The sequence below is a fragment of the Strigops habroptila genome, chromosome 4, assembly GCF_004027225.2.
Source record: "Strigops habroptila isolate Jane chromosome 4, bStrHab1.2.pri, whole genome shotgun sequence".
Classification (NCBI taxonomy): Eukaryota; Metazoa; Chordata; class Aves; order Psittaciformes; family Psittacidae; genus Strigops; species Strigops habroptila.
Window position 1 is genome coordinate 61,726,254 of NC_046358.1, and position 27,573 is coordinate 61,753,826.

General features: G+C 38.9%; 1 protein-coding gene and 1 long non-coding RNA gene across 2 annotated transcripts in view; one reads left to right on the forward strand and one right to left on the reverse strand.

The window, feature by feature from the left end:
- MPPED2 (metallophosphoesterase domain containing 2) overlaps positions 1-27,573 on the forward strand; it is a 102,135-nt gene that overhangs the window by 26,590 nt on the left and 47,972 nt on the right. The window contains exon 3 of the mRNA XM_030484665.1: positions 10,812-10,993. Within this exon, the coding sequence (XP_030340525.1) occupies positions 10,812-10,993 (182 nt within the window). The remainder of the gene's footprint in view (positions 1-10,811; positions 10,994-27,573) is intronic.
- On the reverse strand, positions 20,736-24,499 carry LOC115607404. The gene is made up of 2 exons (XR_003991225.1): positions 24,399-24,499; positions 20,736-20,902 (listed from the first exon to the last, which is right to left on the reverse strand). It is a non-coding gene; the product is annotated as an uncharacterized LOC115607404 (long non-coding RNA).

Genomic DNA, 27,573 nt, shown 5'->3' on the forward strand with positions numbered 1-27,573 from the left:
TTAAGATAGCAGGGCTATTATGAAGAGTTTTACTTAGTAGAAAAATAGTGTTAGATGCCTGGATTTCGATGGGAAGCATTTTATTGCTAATATCTTAAAAAAGTTTGAGGGAGCTTGGAGAGAATGGAAGAGAGAATGTACATTCTAACAGAGACAGTTTTTTGTACTGGTTCAGATCCACAAATTCATTTTGTAGCTAACATCTGCCAAATTACTTCTTTAAAATAATATCTCCTGCTGCATGAATACTAGGAAATTTGTTTCTGAGTTATACGTTCCGCTCTGTTCACCAATATCCTACTAACATCAGTGACAATTTCATAGGATTCTGATGGCACTCTATGCCCTTAGTAACTTAAAAATGGGAACTGGTGATGTTTGCTTAGCATGAGTTGTCTTTCCTTTGAACAGAATTTTGGACTCAGTTCCATCACCCCCGTGGAAGTCAAATCATAAGGCAGCATGGCAGAGAGAGTCATGATTATTAGCACTCTTGTTCAGGAGAAAGGTAACACTTTTCTTGCATGGAGATGGAATTGCATCTCATCCCTGGAGAGAGTGATACCTCCAGGTCAGAAAGTAAAATGATTGAGAAGGCTAAGTGCAGAGGTTCTTGCTTGCACTGTATACTTGGATTAAAGACCACCACTTGTATTTCCTGAGCTGAAAGTCAATGAAATTTCAAGTAGAAATAAGACTAAATATATACTGGGGGCAGGGGAAATCAGAAGCAACCTCAAGTGGTTTTCTGCAAACACTAGGCTTAGTCCTGTGGGTGTCTGAACACTATTTGTCTCTGAAACATGAAGATAAGATTTTGAATTTGGTAGCAAATTCTAAAATAATAATCAGTTTTCCTCAAAACTCCTTCAAGTCCAGTTGTTTTGTTACGTAAGAGTTATTGTCTATTTGCTGAATTTATCATCACCAAGAAAAAAGTATTGGGTTATGTTTATGAATTCTGTATGAATTAGGGCATTCCAGATTTCATTCTTAACAAAATGGACATCAAAAATGGAGTATATACTGCAATACATGCTTATACAATTATTTTTTGACAGAACTGTGTGATTATAACTCATCTCATGAGTTTTCTGCATTTTTCCCCGAGACCAAAATTGTCCTAATTGCCGAGAAAGATGGCATTTTTGATCTGTCAAGTTAGAGTAAAATTAAATTGAATCTGTCCTGGAGGTCTGCTTTTATTTGTTTTGGGATGGGGTTTTTTTTGCACTACAATTTGAAAAACTGGTATACTGCTGAAGTAAGAGCTCTAAAGCCTTCACTGTGGTTTCCACCCTAGAAGTAAGTCCACCCCATTTTATGACTTGTGCAATTGAAATGTTTGGAGGGAGACCGCACATTAATTTAGCCTTATTCTTGCTGAGATAGAAAAATGTGTATTTTTCAGATCTCATTGTCCTTAAATTAAAATTGGATCTAAAATCACTTCTCTTTGGGATTTGGTATGCCCAATTATACTTTCTGAGTATATTTAATTAGTCAGTGTTTGTAGAGCTTATAGTAGGGAAATAGGAATCTGTTTTTGGTGTAGAGAGCTTACTAACATCCTTTCCTAGTAGGTGCATTTTTATCAGCAAATGAGTTCTTTTGGGGTGAGGGGAAGGCATAGTTTATAGCAGTCCCCCGACAACAACAACAAAAGAATGTGGGAAAAGTGTTTCTTACTGAGTTTTAATTGAAACCATACCAGCATAAAGTCTGCAATTTACTGTTTTATTTAAAGGAAACATTTGCCTGGGCCTTAGAGTGATGCTGATACTGGTATTGATACTGTTTTCAGTTCTGTTTTGCTTCTCTAATCTTTGGAAAGCCACTTACAAATTTTAGAAGGTATTTCATTGACTAAAAAGAAATTTCATCTGCAGTGGGATGATTAATAGGATTTTCAAAAGCACTCAAGCAATTCCCATTAATATCAAGGGAGGTTAGGTACTTCAGAAGAAAGACCAGCTGACTACTTGCCCCCGAAGAACACCATAGAAAATCTGGATTTTAGCTCTTTCCGGTTTTATAACTGACCAGAATCTGGGACTAACAGAGTTTGGACTCCTTAATAGTTGAGGTTTATACAGGGCCGAGAAGATGTATTATTATAAGTTCCTTATAAAGGAGGGTTTTCTTAAGTTTGTCCAGATGGTGACAGTGCATAATATAGGTCTTTTCTGTTTAATCTCATAAATCTCACTGGAAGTAAACTAGCTCCAAAACCTGAAATAAAAAGATCCATCATTTTCCTGCAACTATAATTGCTGGAAACGCTAGCAGTGAGCTGCTGAGTGGTGCATTGAATCCTCCTGTGGGTTTGTAAATGTGATTTTTTTTTTTTCTTTCCACACTGTACCGAGGCACAACTAATGCCATTTCTGAAATAAATCTCAGACCTCTGGTTTACAGTTTCCAGAGCTCTCTCTAACGTTTTGATGGGTGACACGTGTACATGGAGGTGTCCAGAAGAGGTGTGGCTTTCTTAGGTACATGTGCTTGTACAAATAAGGTCTACCAGTGAGAGTGTTGAGAGGTATTTGCATCCCTTTCTTTTTAGTGAGAGCAGACACCAGATGTTTTCTTGGTGTTTGACCATACTGGAAGATGGAGTCAAGTTAACAAAAGCACTAATATCTATGATTTGAACAATTAATGGCTGACAGTGGCCAACTAAAGCAATGCTATATTTTGGCATTCATTGTGTTTACTAAGAGGAAATGAGTATTTGGCTTTGTGTCATTCAGCATGTGTTGTATCACAAAATCAGCTCTGTGATTGTGCATGTATATATTTTCTGTCTGGGTATCTCTGTGATGGCTGAATTTATGCTGTAAGAATTTGCAGACTGTCTACCTTTCACTGTACAATGTGATCAGATAACCTGCCTGTCCCATTCACCAGAGTTTTTGTAGTTTCCCTTTTAAAATCAGGAGGTCAGTTGCAAATACTGAGAAGCTAATCTGTTTGCCAAACCATTTTATAAAACACTCACTAAAGCTTCAAAAATATTTGTAAAAGGCCTGTTTCATTTGGAATTTTAAAATTCCAAGTGACAGTAACTCTTGACTGAATGGAGTGAATTTTCAGGTCCAGGGATCTTTATGCAGTGGGTCTGGAGGGATGCCACCTGCGGGACAGCCAGGAGTGAGAGATGCTTGTTCAGCTTTCCGGTTCCCTGCATTAGCCGTGGATGGGCAACCAGTGAGTTCTCTAGCGCAATGTGGCTGCAGGAAAGGAGCTCCTGGAAGGGGAGGCAGAGGTGCAGGGTGGCCTTGGGGTAGTCAGTGAATTGAACTCATTTTCTTACCTGGTGTCTTGGCTTCTGTATCACTTCTTTGATGGTTAGGCTGAAGCAACCATTGCTGCCTCTGTGGTGTGCTGTTACTGTTCACTCTGCTGGGTTTCCTACCAGGCCTTTTTCTCCAATCTGTTTGCTCTCCTGTTGGCTGAGGAAAGCTGTGGTAACCTGTGGTGGCTGCCTTCACCCAGGGTATGAGGGTCTTAAGAAAGAAAATTGAAATGGTTATTGTCAGCTGCATGTAGTGTTCTCCTTCACCTCCTCCCTGTTTTCCAGGCATGTACTATATTATTGCTTTTAATCAGTTCCTGTGACTGAGCCCTCATTATACAGAATCTCATTGAGGGTTGGGATCTAAAGCTGTGCTTGCGAAACCAGCATCTGCCCTGGCAGTCATGGTAAGATGACTCGAGGAAATGAATCATAGAATGGTTTGGGTTGGAAGGGACCTTCAAAGGCAACTACTCCAACCCCCCAGCAATGAGCAGGGACATCTTCAACTAGACCAGAACCCAGAACCACATTCAGCCTGGCCTTGAGTGTCTCCAGGAATGGTGCATCCACCACGTCTCTGGACAACCTGTGCCGGTGTTTTACCAGCCTTGTTGTAAAGAATTTTTTCCTCACCTCCAGCCTGAATCTCCCCTCTTTTAGTTTAAAACCATCATCCCTTGTCATCTTGCAACAGGCCCTGCTAAAAAGTCTCTCCCCATCTTTCTTACAGGCCCCTTTTAAGTGTTGGAAGGACACAATGAGGTCTCCCCAGAGTCACCATCCTAACAGTCTGATAGCCTCCCCTAGTGCAATTTGGCTTTTTCTGGATTTTTGTCATCTAAGAGCTTTGGTCTTGACCTGTTGGCTCTGGTGTGTGCCCAGCGATGGCCCTTACACTGGTGTTTTCATTGTGGTGGGCAAGGAGCTGCCGTTGCCCTGCCTGCCTGGCTACGGGGTGTTGTAATGGGCAGCATGTGTGGAGAACGTAAGAGTGCTTCAGTAGAGGAAAAGGAAAATACCTGGATCTTCCAAGATGCCTTACAAATTTGGGGAACCACATCCAGAGCAGCAGGCTTCCAGTATCTGAAAGGTGCCTACAAGGATGCTGGAGAGGGACTCTTCATCAGGGACTGTAGCAACAGGACAAGGGGTAATGGGTTTAAAATTAAACAGGGGAGATTTAGGTTGGATATAAGGAAAAAGTTCTTCCCTGTGGGGGTGGTGAGGCGCTGGCACAGGTTGCCCAGAGAAGCTGTGGCTGCCCCATCCCTGGCAGTGTTCAAGGCCAGGTTGGACGGGGCTTGAAGCAACCTGGTCGAGTGGAAGGTGTCCCTGCCCATGGCAGAGGGTTGGAACTGGATGAGCTTTAAGGTCTCTTCGAACCCAAACCAGTCTATGATTCTATGCAGTTGCAGAGCAACCCAGGCACGGAAAGCTTGCTTGCTTGTAGCTTTGGGAGAGTGAAGCAGCTTAAAAGATTTTGAGTAAGTTCTAATGAAGAACACGGGCACTGTGTCTGTTCCACACTTGATGCTGGAGTTTTGGTTTTTTAATCTGATAGTGTGTAAAGTCTTTAGTAATGCGTTCATGTTCATATCAGCTTGATCAACCTACACTAAATGACACTCCATTTTAAGACTTATGCTAATGTTGTGAGCTGAAGATTTGAAATTAAAATATTAAAGTTTTTGTTTGAAAATGTAGACACATGTACAGTTTGATTTTGATATAGTCTTTCTGGTCTGTGGCATTAAAAACTGGTTCTAAAATAATGACCTTGGCCTGATAGTCCTCAGATTTTTCTATAAATAAGAACAATTACACATCTTTTATTTTCATTCCGTTTCTTGACTGTCTGGAGGGCATACAGATGCATTTCATGCTTTTGCTTCAACTGACAGACTTACTGACATATTTTGACAAAAATAATTCAGGCACAGGTCTCACATGATCATCCAATTCCAGGACTTGGGACTGGCTCTAACAAAGATCACAATATAATAAAGCTGCGAGATGTGGCTACTGTCAGTACATTGCAAAGCGTTTTCACAGAAATTCTGCTGAACTTCCCATGCCAGAGGGAGCATGTGTCGAGACAGAGGTATGAATTCAAAGAAAGAAAAAGCTGAAGATGTAGAAAATATATTGCTTTTATTTTCCAGTTTCAACAAAATTAACTTTTGTTGCCCTAGCTGAGGAGGGTGAACTAACAGCACTTAGAAACAAGCTTTTAAGAGTGTTTTTGCAGAAAATGTTTGTATTTTAATCCTAAACTAAATATACCAAGCTAACTGGCTCTTTGAAAAAGTATTTGGTTTACAAATTTTGAAAATAGGTGTAGCAGGAAGAGTAAAAGATTTTGCAAGAGGAAGCTAAACTGTAAATAAATAAAACTGATTATTCATAGCAAGTATGAGTAGGAGGGGTTTTAAAAGCTAGTATGATATGGTTTTAATATAGAAAAGCTAGATAGATTGTGTTTTAATATAGAATAGTTACTAGATAGCATGTTGCCAAATGACTCGCCAACCAGTAAATGCAACAACACACACAGATTTTATGTGGTACACAGGCTCGAAGTCTGTGCTTTAGATGAATCTATAATGAATACTGATTTAGATGTCATAAAAATCCAAACCCACAAGTTCAGTCATAGGTACAATGCAATGGAGAAATGAAAAAGAGATGAAAAGTCAGCATATGATGTGGCACAGCCAAGGGAGGATGTGGGCCTGTATGTCATGGGAATATTTGTGCATCTGGTGAGCCTGGGAAAGATTAAAATCGTAGAATCATAGAATTCCTTCCAACCCAACTGGTTTGGGTTGGAAGGGACCTTAAAGCTCATCCAGTTCCAACCCCCTGTCACGTGCAGGGACACCTTCCACTTGACCAGGTTGCTCCAAGCCCCATCCAACCTGGCCTTGAACACTGCCAGGGATGGGGCATAGTAGATAACTAAGTGTTAGTTACCCGGGTCTAGGCTGATCACCATCTGCTACTTCTAGTCTGTGGCTGTGTAATTTTCTGACGATTGCTGTTAGTTCTGCTTTAAACCAGACAAAAATACAGCATTATGAGCTGTGCTGGTTTTGGCAGGGGTACAGTTGATTTTAAATTACATGGTTTTCTGCATTGACTGGTGACTTGTTCACCTCTAGCAAAGCCAGCAGAACCAGCTTACAAGTGGTGGGCTGTAAGTAGCAGTGCTGGTTTGAGTTGTAGGGTTTGGTGCAGGAGGAGGGTTTTTCAGCGTCTGTAAATGTTTTGTCTGGCATAGGTGCTGCATTCATCTGGGTGATTTATTCAGTGTAAGGAACTGGAAATTCTTTCTGGCTTAATGTTTAAGATTTTTATTCCGTCTTCACAGATGAATTGGTTTCTTGGGAATTGTTCTGTAAGAGGGGATTTGGGGTTTGCATATCTCAAAACCCAAGAGAGCAGGGAAGTGAAAAGGCTGTGGGTTCAGCTCTCTACCCACAGGCATTCCCGGGGGCCGGCTAACCTAGCCAGAGTCCTGTATTTTCAGCATTCAGAATCACCCATGCAGAATTACCCTTTGCAACCAAAACTTTCTAATCCTTCCAGAAAAATGCTGTTTGTATCTTACCTAATTTTTCTGTTGCATAGTGTGACATCCTTCTGTGTTGTTCATTGTTGCATTTTTTACTTCATCTCTGCTTTTAAAGCATAAAGCCATGACAAAATTTGCTGTCCGATCGATGAGGACAGTGTACAACTCCAAATCCATGTGTTCCCTGGGAGCGGTATTCCCTGGGAGCAGCTGTAAACTCTAAATGTGAGGTTTGTACCTGAGGGACTCTCCCTCTAAATGAGAACAACTGGTGGTAAGGGCAGTTTAGTAAAGTCAAGTAATTACCTGATAAACAAAGCCCTTATGGAAGTGTACAATGATTATATAGTCCCTTCTGATGCCTAAACCCTTACCATAAATGCATTAAACGTGACAGATCTTACATTGCTGTCATGATCTTAAAAAGCAGTCATTGCTCAACTGCCTTATGGGATTTGATTCTGGGCCCTACATAAACTTCTGAAAAAACGCCCAAGTGCGTGCTTTTCTAAGGTGCAAGATATCTTAGGATAGAAAAGTACCTATTAGCAGCTCTCTGTACAGGAAGTTAGGTGCCGAAAATCATTTACTAACTTAAGGCAAAAAAATCTTCATTCATTTGATACTTGGCTATTTTCTTAGGTTGTTTTCCCTTTCCTGATTTCTGTATTAATCCAATGTATGAACATATAAATTATTCAGGAGTAACATTTACCGCATCTTTTCACGAGCATGCTTTTCCAAACACAGCCATCAAATCATCTGTAAAGTGTTTTGGTCTGATGGCTCAAGAAGACTGAAAAAATAAAATATTTGTGGTGATGGAGAGTGTCGGAATTAGCTAGATGCACTGTGTTTGGAGCAAACGGGAAAAAATATGTTGAATTTCTTGGGTATGTGCTCTGATTCAGCAAATTGGTGGAGGGCAAGGCTGAAATAATTATTTTATCTCCTTTGTCACCAAAAACTGTGGGGAAAAAAAGAAAGCTGTGCCTGCTGCAGTTCAGAGGCCAGTCCTTGTGATATAGTGAAATGGAAAATCTTGCATTACTGTTTGCCATACTGTAGCTGTGGATGTAAAGAAAACTTGAGCCTTTAGGACTGGCAATAACACCACTTTTATTAAGTTTCTATTGAAGGACTATTTTGAGTAAGATAAATTGACGGGCTGAGCACAATAACGTTCAGTATCTCACTTTCAAATACGTAGTATGCAAGCACTACTGAATTAGAGAAGAAATTGAGCTAAGAGGTAGGAAAAAGGTTACTTGGCAACATCATAGTGTTTGTAAAGAGGAGAAAGAAGGGTCAGGAACTTAATGAATCTTGATTACAGAATTTTCTGTAAGTCAGTCATTGGATGAATAGAAAACTCCTAAACTGGATTTTGGTGTTATACTGTAGTAGGGATTGCCTAAAGTAAAACAGGGTTTGTCTGGAAACAAACTGCAGAGAATAGCAAAAGCATAGCTGCTGCATACAAACAAAATTGGGCTCCCCGGAGGCAGGCAGTGCTGCTCCCAGCTGAGGCAGAGACGAGCTGAACAAGGTATGTGATAAGAGTTAGTGTTCGTTTTTTGTGTCTTTGTGTAAATGTACTTGGAAGTCTGGAAATGATTGGGAGAGACCCCCATGTTTACTCTGTTTCGGCTTACCGTCATTATCTGGGAGGAAGACACCAAACAGAAAAGCACTGTGGCCTATAATTACAGTTCTGCTCAGCTTGCCGGCATGATTTCAATGGGTAAATGAATTTTCCTCTGTAATAATAACCTTATTAATTTCTGACCCTTGCAGAGAAGAATCAATTGATTGTCAGAGTTCTAGTGGCAACCACTTGTATTGCTCAACTAGTTGTACCTGGTGCTTTGGGTGGAATAGGAGGTGCAATGCCAAAACGAGTTACTTATCAAATTCCCCCTTCCCATCCACTGCAGCCTGCAGTAAAATGATCTTGTAGAGCCTTAATTTTGTAAATTAATTCACTGGATCATGGCAACCAAATGTGGTACATTTATGGTAAATACACTTTGACTGGAAATACTAATTATGGTACCTAGGCGAATGCAGTCTAACAAATAACATCTTTCCCCCCTTCTCCCATGCTAAAATTTTAGCTGTTAGTAATCATTCTACCAAATATACAAGACTCAGTAAAATCTTATTCAGTGTGTTCACATGGATGTTTTTTTTCCACTGGAGACCAGTACATATGCAGATGGAGTTTGATTTTTTGAACCACTACAAACTGCTGAGTATATGAGCTGAATTGCTCCCTGGAGGATGTTTTGGTTTTTCTCACCTATGTGGGGGGCTTAAGTTACAGATGCTGGTGGAAGTTTTCACACAGTTCAGTGTATAGTAAACACTAAATACTAATTTAGTTTACTAAAAAGAGTAAATACTGTTCAAGTAAATAAAGGAGTACTGCAACATCTCATTACTACTGTGGGGATTTAAGAAAAACATATTCACAGTGATGTGTGCTAGTGACTTGGTTTTTCTTTTCAGTGTGGAGAGCAAAACTAATAAAACCTGTTTCATTTTCTTTTCACGTTCAAGAACCATTTTTTTAATATCTGTTGTGCCAGTTTGTCCCAATAACTCTTAGAAGAGCATTATTTTAGGTGTTTTAAAGCACTCAGAGCTTGGTTTCACTGCTCTCATGATTTGAGACATAGGTGGACTATTATTCTGACCCTAAATATCTCAAAATTTCTAGGTGAAGCTAAGCTCTAACCGTGATGAAAGTGGCACATCAATGGAATGGGTTGAAGTTTTGTGGAGCTGGGATGAGGTTTTCTGTGGTGTTAATCCAGATGCTGTGCTATTCAAATGACGGTAACCCTACAGAGAAATAATTGCTATTCCAAAGTAGGCAGTGGGTTGGCTTTTGTATTTTAAGTTATTCTGTTAAAAATTACAATGTCTAACCACTAAGTATGCATAAAGCTCTTCTCTTTTATTTTTCTCTATACTCCTCATATTTAATAAAACCCCAGAACCAGAACACCTCAAAACAAAACTTCTGTGATAGGTCATGTATAGTTGATAAAACCAAATTAACAACTGTAGCTTGGAAATTACCAATGGAAATAAATTTTTAACATCATTTGCTTTAAGAAAAAAAAAAAAGTTTAATCTGTGATTGCTTAGTCTCTACCACATCAGTTCCTGCCTTCATAGATTTTGGGAATATGAGCTCAGAATTTTGTGTGAGGGTAAGAAGTTATCATTAGACTCAGTTCCGCAATTTCTGGGCTTCATCCAAGCACTCCTGAATATACCTGATTGTGTGTAAATCAATATTCCTGCTGGAATCTGTAGGAGTGCCTGTGCTCTTGAACAAAATCAGGTGCTAAGCTGCTCAGCTCAAGTGAGAGCCTGTTGCTGGCTCACCTGTGTGACCTGTTATTTAATGGCCCATGCTTGTCCATAAGGCAGGTGACAGAAAAAATATATCTGAATTAGAAGTCTCTCAAATCCATTTTTTTCCAGTGCTTAAGTTAACTTTAGTATCAGAAACTGGCCATATCTTTTGTGTTTTTTAATCTCCCTGTTTTACCAGGTAAGTGTTTAAGGAGCAAGTGCTTAAGTTAACTTTAGTATCAGAAACTGGCCATATCTTTTGTGTTTTTTAATCTCCCTGTTTTACCAGGTAAGTGTTTAAGGAGCAAGTGCTTAAGTTAACTTTAGTATCAGAAACTGGCCATATCTTTTGTGTTTTTTAATCTCCCTGTTTTACCAGGTAAGTATTTAAGGAGCAGCGTGGTCCTTCTGGATTTTTAGCAGTGTTGCATTACAGTCATTTCCTTCAGCATGGTGTGTGTAAATGGATGTATGTCTGTGTGCATGCACGCTTATGTAGAGATGAAATAATAGATGCTAGGGTTTTAACCTTCTAACTGTTACGAGATCTTTATGTGTCTGCTTTAGGGTCGACCCTATCCCATATGACACTCCAAAACCAGCGGGCCACACGCGATTTGTCTGCGTCTCAGACACACACTCCAGAACAGATGGCATCCAGATGCCTTATGGGGACATCCTTCTCCACACGGGCGATTTCACCGAGCTGGGACTGCCCTCAGAGGTTAAGAAGTTTAATGACTGGTTAGGTAAGGAATTACTGCCTTTTGGTGACCCCAATTAACCTCTCCTGTCCAAGTGTCAGTCACTGCCTCCTAATTGAATTAGAGCACTTGAAAATCCCCCCACCTACCCTTGCTCCACTCTGTCCTCCTGTGATGTGCTGTTTCTAGGCTCAGTATGATTCTGTTAATTAAGACAAATTTAGAGACTTTGCTGTATTTCTGCATTATCTTGAGGGAAAAAATTCTGTCATTCCACAGCAAGAACTGTGTAGCTTTATGTTGCTGAGGGGGGTGGTGGCATTGTATATGAATGCATACAGTGTCCCATGAGTTGATGCTATGGGGTTTTATAACCATAGCCGAAACTATTGCTTACTGTGTTTTGGGTTTACCATAATTTAAAGCAGTGCTGAAAGCTATAACATATTTGGAAATGATGAAAGTCCTTCTTCCCACAATATAAGATGGCAAAATCAGTAATACTGTTTGGAAGAAGAGAATTTTTTGGGGGTGGTATACGCATGGTTGCCCCTTCGAGTTAGAATACTGGCATGTGAACTTTGAATGCCTCTTTGGTAGAATGCCTTTCATATTCTGCTGTATTTGATAGCAGTGCCTTGATAATATATTGCTACAGTTGAGGCCAATTAAGTTGCAACAGCAGAAGACTAAAATGAAGGAGGGGAACTTGTGCAAGGATGCTCCTGTTACAAATACCGCTGCTAGGCTGGCTGTGTACTGCCATGTCACCACTTGCACTAGAAATACCCAGAGGTGAGGGTTACTTGAGCAGCTGATCTTCAAGAAACGTTAGAATGAATTTACAGCATTATAGAAAAACTTTTGAAAGCGTAGCTTTGTCGTCAGACTTTACCTCCATCACCGCAGTCTGTCTTGCCTGCTCTGTGATGGCCACATCTCTACATGCCTTTAATAGCATCATTTTATTCCATTGGAGTTCCTTGGCTGACCCTTCAACAGATAAGTAAAAAGCATTTGTATTTACAAAAGAAATTTTTAAATAGAAGAGCTTCCATATTCTCTGTCTTTTCACCCTTCTTTGCATTTTCTCCATCTGTTCTTTTTGTCATCCTGACCTCCTCTGATTTCCACAGCCCAATTGTTTTTCCTTTTTATTACTGTTGGGATTGGGGCTTCCAGATACTGCCATCTTGCTGTAATTTAGTTTTATCATTCTTATTTCTGGAAGGCAGAACTAGATGTTACGGGCCCAAAACTATCCTTTTTCTAGGAATGTAATAGCAGGACTGGGAAGTAAGAAGCAGTAGGAGAAGCAGGTAGGTATGTACACGAGCTGATGGAAGAGACACAGTAGGAATCATCTTCAACTTTTTTCTTTTTACATGCACAGTGTCCACTTGCATTTTTGTATGTGTGACAATAGCAGTTATTAGTTTTCTGGCATAAGGTGAGGCAGCAAATTGATTCCCCTGTGAAATCATGTCTTGTTGGTAAAAACTTGCTCCAGTGCTGTCCTCTCATCTGTAATAAAACGACTATGAAGGCAGGCGTGCACATTTGCCAGTTTATTTCAGGCTTCTATCTGCAAAATGGGAGTAATCATGTTTTACTATTTGCTATGTATATTATGAAAATTGATACCTTCAAGGTAGTGAGGTGATGACATGTAATAGTTTAAAAAATACATACCAGCGGCAGGCAGAAACAGGCAGGATTCATTTTTCTTCTGCTCTGTAGCGAGAGGCATGTTTTTTCATCATATTTGGTAGGAACCTTATTCCAAAGCAGTGTACTGAGAACTCCCATAAAATATAACATTGTCATTATAGAAAGGGGTTTTCATATCTTTTGTGTGCATGGTTTTCTTCACTGGCAGTCGTGTTGTAAAGCAGTAATGAAGACAAGGCATCTGTATCATTTATACCATGAGGGAAAGAAGTCAGATCAAAGCTAGGCTTCATTCTGCAGCTTATTTTACCTACTCCGTGGCAAAAAACCAAGGCCTCATCTCCACTAAGATTATGTAATAGAATAACTGAGACACAAAACCTGCCCATTATTTTCTTGGTAGTAAAGCCAAGGGAAAAGTTAAAAGATGATTATTCTGCACCCCTGCCTCGCTTGTACTTCACTGGGTGTTAAAAATGCCAGAGTTATACAGGACTGAGAGCCCTTGTCCATCCTGAAATCATATATTTTGTGGGTCTTGCATCCTTTGCAACTCTCTGGATATCTCACCTGAGCAAGATGTTCAGCATCCTGTCCACCCATTTCATTAACATTCATCCTTCTTCCTTGTCTCCACCACTGAATCACGGAACATGCTTTCCATGCCCTCTTTCACACTCCTCCTAGGTCTCAGCCCTTTCTGCAACTTTTACTGGTTCTTTTGCCTTTTTTACCTTTGGCTGATAAATTTTCATTATTGGTTTTGCATGAAAGTCATCTGGGCTTCTACACTGAATAACCTCTGTGGTCAGTCAGTGATTACATACACTGGCTGAGGTAATTTATTCACTTTGTTTTGGTGTGAACATGTCCCTTGGGTCTTGTAACTGCTGTAATCACTTGACCTTAGTGACTGTTAAATGCTTTAAACACAGTTATTCTAAATTTATAATTGTTTTCATTAAAAATCTCTTAAAGTAACTTAACTGACCTTGCAGTAAACACAGCATTATGGGCAGAGGAAGAATTAAGATGTTATTCTATGCCCAATATATTTCTTACTGAATGTTTCCAAATACTATTATTATCACTGTTTGTATTTCCCCCATCCATTCTCATTCAGCCATATATGTGAAATGAAATACAGGAATATCTAATTATAGGTCTGTCTTCATAGCGCAATATTTCCTTTCCCTGTGATGGGAAGTGATTGAATAACTCATAAGAACTGAAGATAAAGCAAAGATAAATTCAGGCAGATAGACCTTTAATGAGTGACGATATGTTTATTGTGCTCAATTAGCATGGGCCTGATTGTGCATATCCTTACTTGTGTGAATAATTTGCATCTGGTTTAGTTATTTTTCTCAAATAGCCAGTTTTGTTCTTTTTTATATAGTGGTTATCTCTTATTGTGTTCATTTTTTTCCCCTTCTAATGCAAAATTTCTAATATAAGGCATATTGCTGGATGAGAAAGGCAAAATTCTGCAGTGGAAGATACAAATCAATCCAGTAGGTGAAATTGCTGCTGGTTTGTGTCTGTGGAACTGAGAGCAGAATTTGGCTATTTTTTTTTTTTTTCCCCTGAGTTTAGCAGGTCTGGGATTTAGTAATTTGTCTGTTTCATGTTTTCCCTTTCATGTCTTGTCATTTCTGTGGGATAGTGACTTGAGGAACTTTGTGAATGTTTTAGTGAGTTTGTACTGGAACAAATACTTTTTTACCTGTAATATGTGTTTGCCTTTAGTATAAACATTGTTGATAGAGCTAAAATAAAAATTGACCTTTTTCTCATTTTTTTTTTTTTTCTTCCCTGTAGTGTAGTTCCTCCATCCTGTTAAAGTGAAAACAATGATTACACTGTTTTAATGTTGAGGTTTTCTTGTTACACTCTGCATATATGGATGTGGTCCTCAGAAACATCTTGTCAGTTGTTTTAAAGTTCATTTTTATGTGAATGTTTAGTTATTGAAAATAGCAGCTTCAGCTTGGAATTGCTGGCTGTTACATGGAGTAGATATTGACAAAATAGGAAACCACTGGAAATGTGGTGGTGCCTTCGGAGGTGTGGACAGACACTTGATGCCAGTCTACGCTTAGATTTTTGCATTAGTGCTGTAGAAACTTGAAATTCTATTCAAAACTGTAAGACAGACACCTGCCAAAGTAGCGTTTGATCTTGAAGATAGTATAATTTAATCTGAAAAAAAATGAGCTGTAACAAAATAGTATAATGTTAAGATCAAGCTCTTGTCTTATCACTGTTTAAAAATTCAGGGTCACATTCCTTTTGTATGCTTTCTCAGTCTCTCTGGTCTGGCTCAGTTATTCTCTCATTTTATCTATGCTTTGTTTCCCCTCCATGCATATTTCATTTAGGGTTTTGTGTGAGTGTATTCCTCTTGCTAATGTACACTGAAAAACGTTTCATTGTGACGAAGTATTTATTCTTGAGGACTTTTGCTCTGTAAAAGTGTATTTTTGATGTGAATTATTTTAGCATCTGACATGACACTTTCTTATAAAAACAAACCAGTAAGCTCTAAATTTCTCCAAATTCAGAGGGATATTAGCTCAAAGTATTCTGAACTAATTTAGAACCAGAAGAAAGCTTATGGATAATTTAAAGTAAAATCATGGCTTTTATTATTATTATTTTTTTTTTAAATGGAAAAGAAAAATTAATCTCTTTCTATTTTTATAAATGGATTTATTTCTGATTTGTGTTTTTACCATCTGGAGCATATTTTGAACCTTGTATTGCTCTACTTGTTATAGCCAGAATGAATAATTGACTAAACATAAAATACCATTTGATGAACAAAAAACTCTTAGCACTTGAAAAAAAAACCTGCATTCATTGCAAGTAAAAGAAAATGCTGAGGTAGCTTTAATCCTTTAAGTATGTATGAGTTTTGCACAGCTGTTGTGGGAGAGAGGGAAGCAACTCCCTGGAAAACCTATTAGTCTAATTTTGAAACCAGCTATGTCTTCTGTGAGTGGCTGTGGCGAGGAGCTTCTTTAGGCTTCAGACACTGGAATGGGATACGTGTATTTTAATAAGAGATTTGCTGGCTGCTGAAGACAGTTGACCCTTCTGTTGGCATTCGTCGTTCTGCTGTCCCTCTGATCCCATTGGGAGTTCCATGTGATTTGCAGGATCCAGACCACGTTGGCTGGCTATTTCAAAGATGCTCTCAACTGGAGAACTATGGAGACCTGGAGGTGCCCTAGCAAGCCTGTACAGACAGTTTTATTGTGTCAGCTTATTAATTCTAGATGCTGTATATTTTAAGTTTGGAATGCAGTTTCATTTAAAAAAACCCAAACAGATTTATAAGATGAAATCTAGAACCATCAAGTTTTTGTCATGTGGTGGGTTTTCTTTTTTTTACTTAGTTCTCTGGCTTATGTATCTCACTCTGTCTTTATGGTAAAGTTTTTAAAAGTTTCTTCCAAGTTTACTTAGTTTTTATTGTAGTATCACCACTTTGGTTTTGTTGTAACTTGAACTGTGTTTAACGTCACATTTAATGGTTAAATTCCCATTTGTACTTAGTTTTAAATTCCCACGTGGCTCAACTAAATTATCATCAGTGCTCAGCTTTTCTTTGCATAAACTGTTTTTAGATATATTAATAATTTTATATTTTTCTTCTCAGAGGAATACAAAAATAATTTGATATATTTCGTTGTGTTTATGAAATAGTGGGGAAATACAATCATGTGGATTTTTGGTCATCAGCTGATTAATGTTTTCCTGATGTAGCAATCTACAGTGAAATGTGAAAACAAAAGTGGAAAAATATGCAAAATTCCAATTTTGTGCTCTGGTGGTAATAGCTACTCTTGCATATTTATCCTCTGTTCTGAGACAGATACTAGATGCTTTGTGGAAAACAGAACCCTAGAAGTATAACTTCAAAGGTAAAATAGAAGAAGTCATATAGAAATGAGACAAGATAGTAAATTTTCCACTGACTAAAGTGGTATGTGTGCATGAGGAGTATTGTAAGTTTATTCACATCTGACCAGTTGTTTTGTTTTGCTTTTGTTATTCCTGGCAACTTTCTATAAAGACGTTTCACTAGAAACTCTTTTTACTGTTAGTGGCATACAGAGAAAGTTTGAGGGTTTGTTTCTTTTTAATCTGCAGTCACTAACTTAATAGATACAGTGTAAAAACCTCTATACTGAAGTTGTGTACTACCTGCTATGGTGAGTCAGACCAAATATTAAGGTGTTACTTGACAGCCATTAGAAGACTTGGCTAGGGTGAAATCTGCTTTCAAAGAGAATAATGTTTTCATTGAGTGGCTCTTTGTGTGTTTAAACTTAGCATATTCATTCGGTAATTTCAATGAAAGGAGACGGTGAGCAGTGGAAAGTATTGCATAATTCTTGGATGGACTTTCAATCACAATAATTGCTCAGTCATTTCTTGGATCTGTTTCCCTGGACTGCTGTTGTCTTAAAAGGCGGGGAGGGAGGTGGTCAGGTTTCAAATAACAAACCATAACCAAAACAAATCTATAAAATAACCAAAATAATTCTTCCTTTCAATTCCCTTTTTCCCACAAATCCACTTTAAAACAGAACAGAGATTTATGGTTGTTGTATTGACCAGGCATGAAGCGAGCAATGCCACCCAAATAGGAAATTTTATAGACATTGTCATGAGATTCTTCCTCCAGCATTGCTGCTGCAGCCACATATCATGATATGCGAATGATTTCAAAGGAAAGCAGACAAAGTATGTATTGTTTGTACACCATCAATTTATTCTGTCACTTACTTACAAATTTAATGTTGCATCAAATATACGAAGTGCAGAAATACCTCGGTCTTAAATGTTCATATCATGCACACCATATTAACAATATCTAATTAAAATAAGAAGTCTTTCTGTTAGTAGAGCATCACATTCCTGCTTTGAAAGAACAATGGGGTTGGGGTGGAGGAGTTGCTTTGAGCAGAGAGAGGTTGGGGCTGGAGGGAGAAAGCACTGCAGATTTTAGTATGATGTTTAGTGTTCAAAGAAATTTTATTTCATCATAAAGATTAGCAGGCTGTGTAATTCAATTTAAAGCTGGTTGGCAGTGTCCTGTCTATTACAGAGCCTTTTTTTTTGTTTGTTTTAATCGCTACTGTTTTTTTATGTTGTATGTGACTACAGAACCTAGCAGACAGCAGGAATGATCTTTGGGTTTTGTGCTTCCCACCCCCCTTCCTCATTTCAGTCCTGCATGTTAGGAAATGTGTGAGATTATCTTAAACAGAGCTACAAAACAGTATATCAGTGAAATGCCAGCCTGCGTTATTTTGGCTTGTATAACATGATTTTTTTGTGGCCAAACAGCCACTGAGAGTGGAATCTGCTAAAAATGTTAGATTGAGGAGGCTTGAATCAAGCTTAAAACTCAAATGGTAGCATTTGTTCACACTGTTGTGGACATTGCTGTAGAAAAGCAATATGCAGCAATTTATGTTAATGCAAGACTGACAGACCTTTATCTTACAGTAATTGCCTATACTAGGGGGTTAATAAATGTTCCAAGAATTACTGATGACTTCTTTTTTTTTTTTTTTTTTGTTAAAGAAAAATAGATTGCTGCTTCTTGCTGGCTATAACCAGCCTGCATGGCTTGTTAATTAACCCTCTTGTTGCAGTGGGCTGAAGCTGAGTGTTTCAGCTTGGACAAATTCTGCAGGCATTTTTCTATTGGGAATGATATGTCTTGGCACAAAAGGGCTGCAAAAGAAAGACCCGTGCAACTCCACCTCTCCCACCCACCCTGTTGTGCTTGTTAGAAGAGCTTGAAATCTTTATTGACTGTATTTAGGGGCGTATATTGATTTCCGAGGCTGGGTGTTATATTCATGGGCATTCTGGTACCACTGGTGGTGGTGAGGGGGACACAGGAGAAGAGAACCCCTTCTCCCAGAGCTACAGGGATTTGTATTTTCTTTGTCCTGCTTTGTGTCCTGCATGATGATGTGAATAACAGTGCATGCTCCATGGAATGCTTACAAGACCCCCAAGCAGCATCTTCTCTTGGTCAGCCCCAGTGCAGGGCCGGGAGGACCTGCTCCATGTCGCATGGTGCTGTGCTGGTCTTAGCATGTGGTTTATGTGTGGGCTGGTTCATGGTGGCCCTTCCACAGTGTTGTGGACTGAGTTTCTCAGGACTTGAGATTGCCTCAAGGCTTGGGTCCCTTCAGCGCCTCACTTCACTGAGCTGTTCTGGTCTCTTTTCTCATCCTTCACCTTGCCTATGAGGTGAGGGTTACCAAACCCTCGCTTGCTATTGATGGTACATTTAGTAGAGGGAGGAACACAGCAGCACAACAGGGGACAGCAATGTAAGGAGAGAAGAAAGAAGATGCAAAGCCAAAGCACAAATAAATAACATCAATCTAGAGGAGAGTTGGAGGCTACAAAGAGCACAAAGATGTAAAGTAGTGGAGATTCACCTGCTTTTCCCAGGGCTTCATCCCTTCCCAAGTTAATAAAATTAAGAAATGAAAGCTCAGGAACATTCTGTACTTTGAATTTCCTGTAACTGCTGATAAGTGAACCTTAAAGACCTCAGAATTATGTACATCTTTTCTAATGAATCAGAAGCTTCAATATTACAGGCTGGGCTGAGTATCAGAGCGCAATAACTCCTTTTCTCCTGAATGTTGCCATTAGTTGTTTTTTTTTTTTTTTCTTGTGTAACCAACAAATATTTTAGTTTAAAACAGAGCTGCAAATGATAAAATTACCCATACTTCTTGAATTTTACCTGAGCTGCTCTCCCTCAAATGTTACTCTTAAGGCTTCCCACTCCCTAAGCAGCATTTGACATTTGCCTTCACTACTGAAAAAAGAGCAGAAAGCTGCAAGGCAGCCATGAAGTTTCCTGTGTTTTTTTGCAGGAGATGTCTTCTGAGCATTGTGGGGAAGGAGTTTGTTCATTTTGCTCTCCTCTGTCCCTGTTACAAGATCTGGTGGTTGCTGGGAATAAAATGATGTAGCTGTAGCCATATTTGTGATCCTGTGAGTAAAGGTCCCGGACTAATGTCCTCTCATAAAACCCCATGCAGGGTAATTCTCAGGCTAGCACTGTAGGGAAAGCCATGCACCATTTGCAGTCTCCTGGCTGTAAATTATAATCCCGAGCCATTAGCTGGAGCATGAAAGGTGGGGAGGGATTGCCTGAGCAAGGATGGCCAAGGGGATGTCCTGCTGCGGCAGTTACCCTGGGGGTGGAAGGAGGGGAGAGACAGATCTGATGATGGATCTTGTGCTGGGCAGCACTGGGTACTTGTGTTAAAATGGGTCTTGGTGTTTGAGTGAGCTTCTAGAGAGTGTGTACAGTTCTAGTGGAAGCAATATAGCCATTCCTAAACAAATGCTTCCGGGAAGCCAGCTGGAAAAACACTGATGCTTGCCTTCGAGGTGAAAGGGCGAAACCTTAGCTGAAAGGAGCAGAAATAAGAAATAGATTGTTACCTTTGTGTAAGTGACTGAAATAGCTGTTCTTTTAGTGCTTTATCTTAATGGCCAGCTCTGATTAGCTATAGTCATTCCTTTATTCAGCAAAACGTAAGGTCTGCAGAGCATGCCTTTTTGCAGCACGCTTTTAATTCTTTTTTTTTTTTTTTAAGTCTAGAAATGATGGCTAAAATGGGCAAGTCAAAAGAGACCCCACTCTGCAGAAAGCACACTAGATGAAATATTGCAAATGCTGCATGCCCCAGCAGCTAATGATAGCTTTTAGTTACAGAGAAGTATTTATTCATGTACCACAATCCTCAGTGTGCTTCTGAATACAGAAGGAAAATACAGATGCTGTATCATACAGATTTTGCAGCACCTTGTGAAAATGTTACTGTAAATTCAAATGCGCAGCTACAAGTACTATAAATCTCATGTATCCATTTAACTTGATTTAAAAACACTTTACCTTAATAGCTTAGGTGCTTACTATTAAGGAGATGTGCCTTATTAAGGTGTCTTATTAACCAGACAAGACAGGGCCCATGTGCAAAGAACCTGTGTACGTGTACAGGCATAGGAAAGATGGGAGTTTCACCTGAATACTGTCACAAATAAATCACACACACTCTATGTTGCAGAATGGAATTTACATTACATAGACTATTTTTCATTCATCTGTTTCGTCCGTCCTTCTTTGGAAGGACAATTAGGAGGTATTTCGTATTTCAGCAAGTGCGGTGCCTTGGATGTTTAGGAAACTTCAGTCTGAACTGTCTGTCTTGAGGTCTTGGGATGCTGTAAAATAATATAGTAATTGAAATTCTGCAAAGCCAGGAAGAGAGAGGAGGTGTCAAGAAATAGTAGCAGGAGTGAGATTTGGAACTCAGAAATCACTGCACCGATTTCCAAAGTTATCACTCTAGACCTTTATCAGGCTTAAAGTTCCCTTCTCTCGCTCCTTTATTTTAGTGTTTGGGGTTACTATATGTGCTTAAACCTATAAGGAAGGTATTTGAGGCTATGTGCCATTCTACTCAAGCATTTCTAGATGGCTAGGGGAAAAAAAAACAACCAACCCTTCATAAGAGGAATTCAGTTCGTTGTAATAACGTGATACAGCTGGGGTGATTTGGTTGTCTCTTTTAGTAGCTAAGAAACGTCTCTGTGGGCTGGGTTATTAAAAGGAATTTCCTTACAGGGCTCAGGAGATTCCTGGTATCCAAGTTCATCTTGAAAGACTATAATGGAATGTTTAGGTTTATTTAGAATAATGAATTAAAATGTGGGATTCAGAAAATAATACTGGAGGTTCATAAAGACCTGCCTGAATATTTTGAATTGACTGTAATTTCTCTTTGCATTTGCTGTTTACTTTCTCTTTGGTTTTTATCCTCTGTAAAACTTTCAGGAAAGGACCATGGACTGAAATACAGCACATAGTGCTGTCAAATGGATATTAGGCTGAGTTTAGTTCAGGTTTTAGATTTCTCCTATTCCATCTAGAAAAAGAAAGAAACGATTTCCAACAAACATCAGCATCACCATCCAAAAATATGTTTAAAAATGCTTTTGAAAATCAAACTTGCTTCTTGTATTTAAATTTTTGTAACTAGAAGTACAAAACATGATCACAGGGTAATATTTCCAAAGCAGCTAATTGCTTTAGCACACTGGAGAATGTTGAATTCTCAGTTATTAAAAAGCTGTTGTCCTGCTTTTAGACAGCAGTCCATGCTTTTAAAACCTTTGGGATATTAAAAAAATATTTTACCTTATTTCTTCTTTTTCCTTTCAGTTTATTTTTCTTGTGATTATTCTTGCTGTCCCCTCTTATTATTTTTTCCCTTACAATTATATGAATTAGTTTACCAACAGTGTACTCAAAAATAATGGTTTTGAAAGGAAGGATTTCAGTTCCATGTATAAAAATGGAGAAGTTGCATAAAATATACAGTATGATAGAAATAAATTATGTATTTAAGATTTTTCTTCTCATAAGAAATGCTCTGATCACCTTCCTGAGAGGCATTTGGAGTGACTTTTTTGGAAGTACTGACTAGTCTTTACCAGGCTGCAAGGCAGAGGGAGGTGTGTGCCTACTGCTTTGTGCATTTGTAAGCCTCAAAGACTTTCATGTAAAAATGAGGAAACAAATAATGGGAACAAGTTCAGAGTGGAAAAAAACAGGAGAATGTTTTTGGTGATTATATGTGCTTCCTCATTGTTTTAAATATTTGTTTTGTATTAAGAGTATTAAGATAGGTCCTTAGCATTCACTGGCCTTTTGCAGTGTGAAAATATACGTACATGAAAATACCAAGACATTGTCTGTGGTAATTATGATCAGCTTAATTACTTTCTGTATAATTGTTTCTCAAGATGACCTCCTTTTTGATGGCTTTTATTCATTTATGGGGGGGGGGGAGACTTAATTGGAATTCTGAATTGCAGAGACAAAGGGTATGTTATGGGAAATAGGTCCAGATCTGTTTGTGTCAGACAGTGACTGCTGGGTTTTATGTTCTTAAGATTCATGGAGAAAAATCATTTAAATTGATACAATATGTGTGTGCACAAGGTAATATCAACAGCCTATATATTATTTCAAAATCTGGTGAGTTTCTTTATAGAGGATTAGGTTATATAGTGTGGGGGGACTCCAAAAAGAAAATAGAATTGTGTATTGATGCCTTTAGAAATATTATTTGAGGGCAATAAAATGTTCCCTGAAATTCCCTCCTGAGTGGAGAAAATGGAGTTTGTTTGCAGTAATTGCATTTTCTAGCATTTGCTTTCGCACTTTCCAGTATGAGTTAAGCCAATTGGAACCTGTGATTTCATTTTGCTTATTGGCAAAACTACCATGTAAATTGATCTGTGATGCATTTATAGAGAGTTCTTTGAAAATTTTGAAATAGAGATGGCTTTTTCTTATTAGATGTAGATAGTATTAGGGTTCATTTCTATATTTTAGCTTAATGTAATGGTAACCAAAAATGTTCCTTTTCAATTTAGTCTTAATCAGGTTCAAGGAGCAAGGGTTTCTACTTAGCCCCACTGGCAGAGCTTATGTTCCTGATCCGAGCCAGTCAAAACCCAGCTGAAATTGGTCTAAAACTTGTCAGTCCTGGTACATTAAGATCTTGATCGCAAGAGAAAATGTAAAATTATGTTGGACAAAATATAACATATTTCTATGTATATGCCAGTATAAAAGCGCTATAGACCTTAAACTATAGGGGGTTAGATGCAAATCTCAGTAAGTGTAAATATGGGTAATTCTGTGTAGAGGGACACCCTTCAGCTCTGCCAGATAAAAGATGTTTATGCCTGAAAACCTTAGCTGTTTTCCTAAGTGAACACTGTTTCACTTAAAGGATCTCTTTGGAAGTGTGCACTTGGCACGAGTGCAGTTGTGGTGGTCCTTCGCATATTGCTTTGGCTATGGGAAAGGGGAGAGTAGCAGGAACTGTTATTTCTTCATTTTTAAAAATGAAGGGGAAAAATAACTCTATTGCAGTGTCCAGGGAGGGTGGTGTGTTCAGAATTTGCTAAATTTAAAGGGAAACTTCATAGCTGTCAGCTTTTTTGATGATCTTTTTTTTTTTTTTAAGGTGATTTGTTTGTTTGCTTTTTCCCTTGAAAGCCTCATCTCTTAGGTTACAGAATTACAAGCCTGAAAAGAAAAACCTTTCCAGGGACTAGCAAGCAATCTGTGCTGCTTCTGTTTCAGGTTTCATCATTTTAAAGTCAATTTGGGGGACTTTTTACACCTAAAGTTGGCAGTGTTATGAGCTGCAAAATCTGGAGGCTTTTTTTGGTTTTGAGGTTAGCCTAAACAAAAACTTTGGATTCTGTTTGTTTCAAAACAAATAACCGTCGTGTATTAACTGATAAAACTTTGGTGAAGCTTCCCTTTTTCAAGAAAAAACGTTTCAGTAATAGTAGCCCTGTGAAATTCAAAACAAATTTGAGATCAAATCCAACTCACGTCAGAATAATGCTAAGGAAGATGTGGAACACTGAAGTGAAGCAAAAGATTGCCACTTACGTTGTGCTGCATTTTTTCTTTTAACAGAGAGAAGGGTATTAATCACAAACAGTTACATTAGAATAATGTTATGGTTGAGACATAAGTACGTAAAAGCAAGGAATTGTTACCAGTGTCAGAGCATTGTTAAATCAGACCCACAGATCATTAGATTGTGCAGTGTGTATGGCCCTGCTTCAGGGTTTATGCTGCATTTGGCTACGTTACAGCCCAGTGTTGTGCAAAGTTCCCTGTACTTACCTATGGGAGTGAGAATGAGTGGAAGCACTTGGTTTTGGGTATGCTGGTTCTGCGATGGCTCAGAGAGGACCATATTTGCTGAAATAGCTTGGCACTGCATAGCTGAGTTAGAGGCACTGAGGCAAGATTCACTCAGTACTTCCTTGCTTTCATGGGTTTATGACTCAACCGTGGCATTATTGTAACGTAGTTTTTTGTGTTTAATGTTTCTTAGACTTGGTTTTCCATTGCCAGCATGGAAGAAATCCTAATGCATGAGTTTCAGAGGAGAAGGTAGCAGTCTGAACCTGCTGTGTGGCTCGATCCGCAAGTGTGAGTATTAACGCTAGAGCTGTCAGGCCTTGTGGAAATTAATGAAGCCTGACGGTTACAGAGCGAAAGGTCAGAGGCAGAGCTTGCACTTACCTAACATTTCTGTTTTGTTGTGTCTAACAGCGCTTTCAACAAAGGGGAGCTTTAATGTACAAGCTTTAGATATATCACAGGAATTCAAGGGTCTCAGCCTCTGCTTCTCCCTGTGCTGTGGCCTGATGTTTTCTTTGCATAAAGGCAAAACAGTTAAACTTCCATTCATCTGCTCCTCTTGCTGTGTTGCCTGTGTGTGTTTTGCCTTTATTTTTTCTTCTCCAAAATCTTCTTTTGGAGGGGGGAAAAAAAAAAAAAGAGGCATCCGAACTGATGGTAGTTTAACAAACTGGTAGAACACTTTCCATTAAGAAAATCTTGAGAGATCTTGTACTTCAGTTCTTCATATGTTTTTAGAAGCATGTGCTGGGTTTTGTGCATGTTCTGTCTTTTATTTGCCTGCTATTTTGGTTTTGATTATTTTGTTCTGTAGATTTCTACAGAAGCTGAGGTAAAATGCATAGAAATTCATGGGTTATATTTTCAGCCAGTATGTTGGTTGGCAGCAGTTTTAGCTATTCTATTGAGGACTTTTTATGAAGGCTGTTTGATTAAAATAGCCAAAATATTTTCACAGTCAGTTGGTCAGTCTCATCCTGGAAAAGATGTTTGTTTTTCCTACCCAGTTTTGGATCTCAATACCTGCAGTTGATTGTTGGTGAGAGAAGTCTCACCAAAAGCTGGAGTCTATATAGCTGTACTTTTACAGTCTAACTCTCTTGCTGCTGACAAAGGAGAAATCAGAGCCTTTGAGATACTTTGTCTTTCTTTTAAAAAGATGGAAGAGGCCTATGTATGTTGCAGTTGTGCTTGTAAATGCTGGGAAGAGAGAGTGACCATGCCCATGAGATGCAGCGGGCTTTCCATGACAAATCTCCATGAAGAGTTACAGAGCTGCTGAGCAGTAGCAGGTTCTGCTGGTTGCCCTTGCCTGTTGCCCAGGACTGGAAGTCCATAGGAATGACACAAGGTCTGCTCCTTCAGTGTTCATCTCTGGATGTGTATGTAGTTGGTTATAGGCAAATGCTTCATGACCAGTTTTGCACTTCTGAAGCATATACAATACCCCATAAATTTGAGGTGATTCATTTGTATAGGCATGTTTCCCTCTTTCTGAAGGGATTAAGATTTGTACTTCACTGTTTCTCAGCCCATTTCTCAACATATGGCCAGAGGGTCTGCCAGGCTCTGAAATGGGCATGGAAACACTTTGGATTTCATGGAAGTGTTGTGGGGTTTGAATAGTTGATGCATGCGTATACATATTCAGAGGTTCACATCAAAAGCGCTTGCACAGCATTTGTGTGTAAATACAGGTTTCTACCGCTATGTAGACATCTATGTCCCATTATTTCTTATTCTTTTACTTCCCTGTGGATTTTTTAGGTGACAGTATTTAAAAAATAATGTGATTTTCTATTTTTATAGGGACTCAGCAGTTAACATTCATTGTGAGCCAGACTCCTTTTCATGTCTGGCAGCTCTGCAGAACTTGGGCTGTGTGACTAAATTGTACTCACATGAAGTACATATGAAGCATGTTAAAATGGGAGTGGTTGTTCAACAGATTAAGTACTCCTAGGAACTTAAAAAACTCCACTGGAACACCTACTTATGTAGGTTAAAAAAAACCCCAACAACCCCCTTGTTCTGTCTTTTAGAAGAGAACAACTTGTCTAATTGCATTATTTTCTTGATCGATGCTTGCATCTTGCTTCTACTGTTGAAGGCAGGTGGTGTAACACATCTTAGCCAAAATATAAATATATATTGAAGATACGCACACCCTGTGTGTTCACATACATAAATATTTAGGATTTCAAATACTCCAGTATAAGTGACTCCACTGACTTGGTGTCCGAATCATTTTTAGTAGCTTTAATTTTAGCCTTTTGGTCTCATCTGTTAAACATTTAACTATTTTGAATTTGAATTCAGTTATAACCCTCGGAATTGGTAATCGGGGTTGTGAAGTACTTGTGCTACCAAACAGTTCAAACTCTTTTTCTAGTTTGGAAAGCAATTCTATCTGTTTTCTAGATTCACCGTAAAAATTAGAATTAGTAATATTACTGATGCATGATGGAAAATTTAAAAGTTAGGAAATTAGACTAACAAAGACCAAATGTAGCTCACAAAAGTTTAGTGAAGGAAAATGAAGAAACATCTTTCAGCCTGTGTATTGTGCTACATCATCTCTTTGTACAGACAACAGGGAGGTAGATGTGCAGAGATTAATCTGGTCAAGATGAAACTAAAATATCATGGAGTAGGAGATTTTTGTGTGTGATCATTTATGCTTCCATGTTAAACACAGAAGGTCAGCAGATAATAGACAAAGGGCAGGGCTGCCAAAAGAAAACACTCAAAAATATTTCATGAATTGTATCAGAGAAAATAAATGTTGTTCACTGCCACAGGGCCTTTCAGGGAAAACCTGAATGCTGTGAATAAATAGCTAACACGATTGCAGGTAGTTTATTACTGTGATTAGTGCTATATAGCCTTCCTCAGGGAAGGGGAAAGGAATGGATAGGATTTCCTCTTGCTGCCCCCCTTTGCTTGGCCTGGTTTTTGCTGCGTTTGTGTTTTGGTGGGTGGTGTTGCTCATTGCCAGCAAAATGTGACTGGTTATGGAGTCCGGGAGCTAGGTAGGGAGCTGGGTCAGACCTTGGTGCCCATCCTGTGGTCAGTATTAAAGCGTGTACAGATACGGAGTGAAGCATGTCTCGTCTCATTGCTGAATGGGGGACCTGGGGCTGTAGCCATT